Source organism: Neltuma alba, unplaced genomic scaffold (genome assembly GCF_004799145.2).
Source record: "Neltuma alba isolate B1F8T4 unplaced genomic scaffold, ASM479914v2 tig00005775_pilon, whole genome shotgun sequence".
NCBI classification, from domain to species: Eukaryota; Viridiplantae; Streptophyta; class Magnoliopsida; order Fabales; family Fabaceae; genus Neltuma; species Neltuma alba.
In genome coordinates, this window is record NW_021634227.1 from 51,263 (window position 1) to 55,140 (window position 3,878).

The 3,878-nt window shown below is 45.1% G+C and overlaps 1 protein-coding gene across 1 annotated transcript; it reads right to left on the reverse strand.

Moving 5' to 3' along the window:
- Positions 1–543: 543 nt before the first annotated feature.
- LOC114748662 (uncharacterized) lies at positions 544–3,195 on the reverse strand. The gene is made up of 3 exons (XM_028937108.1): positions 2,612–3,195; positions 2,356–2,456; positions 544–1,517 (listed from the first exon to the last, which is right to left on the reverse strand). Exons 1-3 carry the CDS (start codon positions 3,079–3,081, stop codon positions 859–861), a joined length of 1,230 nt encoding a protein of 409 aa, XP_028792941.1. The 5' UTR covers positions 3,082–3,195; the 3' UTR covers positions 544–858.
- Positions 3,196–3,878: the final 683 nt, after the last annotated feature.

Below are 3,878 nucleotides of genomic sequence, written 5' to 3' on the forward strand. Positions count from 1 at the left end.
CATAATCTTCGTGTTCTCCAAGACTCCACTCAAGAAGAAATAAAACAAGAGGGGCAAAAGCCATATTCTTCATTGTGCCTTGTTATGAAAAGCGCCGTTCGGTCAAAATACTTCAACTCCTCTCCTGCCTTTCAATTATTACAGATTATGCAGCCACTTTGACCGTATAATTACGTTTCCATCTATACATTCTTTACGTTCATACCCACAAGCAGCTGGACAATAATAATAACCAGCTCTCACATCGGCCTTGATAAGTTGATGTTACACCTCAGATAGGAGTATTTTAGGTAATTGTATTCAACACTAATTTATTTCAGATTGGCATTTTTCAAGAATCCAAACACGCGCCCTTTTCTAACAGAGCAACAGGGTTGAGACTTGAGAGGGCTCCAACTGCTTCCAGGGAAGAGCGAGTTGCCGAATGAACATTTAAGCCTCGCAATTGCGTTGCGTGAGTCTGCAGTGGCAAGCCCCACTTATTTATGGGATTGCTGTTTCTATCACGTGAACAATCCAAGTTTTCAGTGCCCACAATTAATGCCCGGAAGAAAAATCCAGTTTCACAGTTTCACTCAACCTAAATAAATTAAGTGAAGCCATGAAACTGGCACGTACTACTATATATTGAAAAGCACGCGCCTGCGTGCAGTTAAACAGTTGGCCAAAACTCATTAAAAAAAAAAAACGGGGGAGATTTTGTTACAGCGTACATCCTACAGCAAGAGATAGCACTGTACACATTAGACAAACAGTAGGGTCCACTGTCCACCCCGGCTTTATGCGGGAGCAGAGGAGGCGGGTGTAGCAGACCAGAAAGTACATCCGATCTCTGATTCTCAATAACGGTGACCTTCCTCAACATGGCATCACTTTGTAAATCACGACGAAACAAGGAAGGATAGCTTTCGGATTGAACACTACCAACTCCTCGAGATTCGAGTAGACCCCGGCGCTCCCGGCTACCGAGTCATAAGACCCAGCCGATACGGTCTCCTCCTCCGCCGGAGTCTCCTCCGCCACGCGCTTCACCCTCCCGGCAATGACACGGCACACCAGCATCGCCCTCCTAGTATCGTTACACTGCAAGGCGTCGTGGGCCCTACCGCTGCTGGCCGTGGTCCGCACTCCTTTGCAGTGTGGCTGCTCAGCCGCACCGGCACTATCAGACTTGCCCTGGAAGCCGTGGCGGATGATGGTGCACACACCGCAGCCGGGGAGCGAGCCGCACAAGGAGGAGGAGCCACGTGCACCCAAGGAGCATGAGAGGCTGATGCAGTGGAATCGCAGTAGCTCGTTGCCGTCGGCGGCGCACCTGGGGTTCTTCTTGACGCTGTACTGAGCACGGCTCTTCACTGCGTCTCGGCACTCCTCGAACCGTTGGATGGTGCGCTGGGTGTTGTGGACTTTGAGTATCCGCTCGATCTTACAGATGGGGCTGCCCTTCTTCAGCCAGCTTGACTTGAATATTATCTCCACAATATTTCGACCCGAATCCTCCGGCCCCAGCTCTGAAACTGTTGACCAAATGACAATTGCAGCATAGTAAGCTTCAGTTTATTATTCCCACTAACCTAAGAAAAAAATTAAAAATTAAAAATAGGTATAGAAGACGGGTAGCAGTCTACTACATTTTTTACGGGGCTATCGGTGGCCTTTCTAACTGTAGTATTTTTGAGGGCCAGTCACGAAGTTCCGCCACCTCATGGACTCAGATCATTTATTTCCTCACAGCACAGACAGCTGTGATCTGGCGCGAAGACCTTGAAGCTCCCACTAATGCGACTGGCGAATATATTGCCTCTGTTGTGATTGCTGGTGGAGTGGTGGTTATATTTGGTAAATGATGAGCTCTCAGGAAAATAAAATAAAATCTTCCAGTCTTTATATTTATTGATTTTTTGTATACTTTGGTGAGAGAATTAGGGAAATATGTTTATCATTATCCGTAGAAATGGAATGGATTTGCGCAAGATTGCCAGGATAAAGTTCCCAGGCAACCCACTTTCATGATGACATGCATGGGATGGTGGAGTCCTTTTTGTCTCCAAGTTTCCATTTTCATTGCGCAGTGCAAATTTTCTTTTCCTCAAAAGCTAAACCACGCCCCATCATGACAACGGATTAAGGGGAAACAAGCAACACTTTGTTTAGGAACGAGAACTTGAGTAATTATTAGAGGGTCCTGCTTGTCGAGGAGCGCTTTATGGAATATCGACCACAAAACTAAGTAACGAAATGCAAACATGTCGGGTGAAAGTGGAAGTAGTGGTTTAATATTAAAAGAAATGACTGATGCATGTAATGGTCAAAAAGAAAAGGGAAAATAAAGAAGGATAAAGAGTGATGATATACCGGCATGGCGAGTAGCTTGATGAAGCTCCAAGCTTTCCATCTTAGGGAAGAACTCTCCACAGTGAGGGCAAGAACATAGAGTGCTTCTCGGCATCGGGAGCCTGATATTTCAATCCAATGTTGATATTAATTTCTTTCCACAATTTGCAATTTTTCTCATGACATCATGAATAGCATTCCAATTGAAACGAACTGGAGACATGGAAATTAAATGAAAATCTTAACATTAATACTGGGTCTCGCATATATTAACTACCTGGAAGGGTCAACAATCATGCGACATTCATAACAGCCGGAGAGTTTCCTGAATTGCATCCCTCTAGAACATGTAGTGCCGTTTGGAGCGCCGTTGGATTTGGCCGACCGAGATGACGAGTTATTCGGAGGCTTCCGGCTCAGTAACCCGGCTTGCTGACCCAGAGCACTGCTCTCCGGCGAGGAGTTATCAGGCCTGTGAACAACGCGTGTGTTGCCGTGAACAACGTCTTTGAAACTACAGATGGAGCTGCAAGAAGATCCTAGTTTGGAGTAGCCCACTGGGGTGGGGTTTTTGGAGGGGTCGTGAACTCTCGACCCTTGGATCTGTTTGCAGGTGAGGAGATTCTTGATTTGGTCCCATGAAGACGGTGGTTTCTGCTTCTTCTGCGGCTTATTTCGCTTGCGCTTTGGGACTTGTGAGTCGGGACCTGAATCTGACTGTTCGGGCAAGGAAGTAAGGAGAGCCATCTCGAAAGCTAATTAAATCGAAGCAATTAAAAGAATGGAAGACAATGGAAGGAAACCAGAACAACTTCTCCCTGTCATGTAAATAGATACGAGAGAGGTCGAGGAGGGGGCGGGTTTTATATTTGTGAGCGAACGAATTGAAGGCGTCCCCGGAAAGGAGAGGCCTGATGGGATGAATGGGTAATAAAGGCAGGGCCCCCCTGCAGTGGGGCTATTTGCCTATTTCTATATTGATATACATAGCACTAGTACATCTCATTAACTGTCCCGGCTTTGAACTTTGTATTTAACATATATATAATGGGAATTACTTTGTCTCGTTCGCCCAACTCGACCCACCTTTGAGGCCTTCAGCTGCTATCAATCTTCCCAGAGTGAAAACCGCCATAATACATAATGTTATTCTGTGACCTTTTGGTGTGCTGCGTCCACTGGTCCATATATTTCATATTCTGGTTCTTTACTGTGCTACATTTTGTTTGGAAAGAGTGGTCTTGCCTCAATGGCAGGATCAGAAATTCTTGCCCCCTGTATCGCATCGCCTCATTTATCCAATATTTAAGGTAACTCACTTATAGGGAAAAAAATAGCATACTTTGCGTTTTGAATTATTGCCAGTTTAACACACGATGTTTTGTCTCCTTAATTCACATCATATTTTCGTCGTGTAAAGAGAGATGTGTTTCACATATGAATACACGCGAAAATTGAGCGCACCATTAAATAATCACGCCAAAGCTCCCATCTATATTGTTAATCAAATGAATGAACAGCTCATTTATAAGGTTTTTTTCATA

Excerpts from the sequence above, each read along its gene's own strand:
- LOC114748662 (XM_028937108.1), bottom strand. The coding sequence starts at position 3,081 with ATGGCTCTCCTTACTTCCTTGCCCGAACAGTCAGATTCAGGTCCCGAC. Across the intron at positions 2,457-2,611 it reads ATGATTGTTGACCCTTCCAG|GCTCCCGATGCCGAGAAGCA; the intron begins GTAGTTAATATA and ends TTGAAATATCAG. Across the intron at positions 1,518-2,355 it reads TCAAGCTACTCGCCATGCCG|TTTCAGAGCTGGGGCCGGAG; the intron begins GTATATCATCAC and ends TTTGGTCAACAG.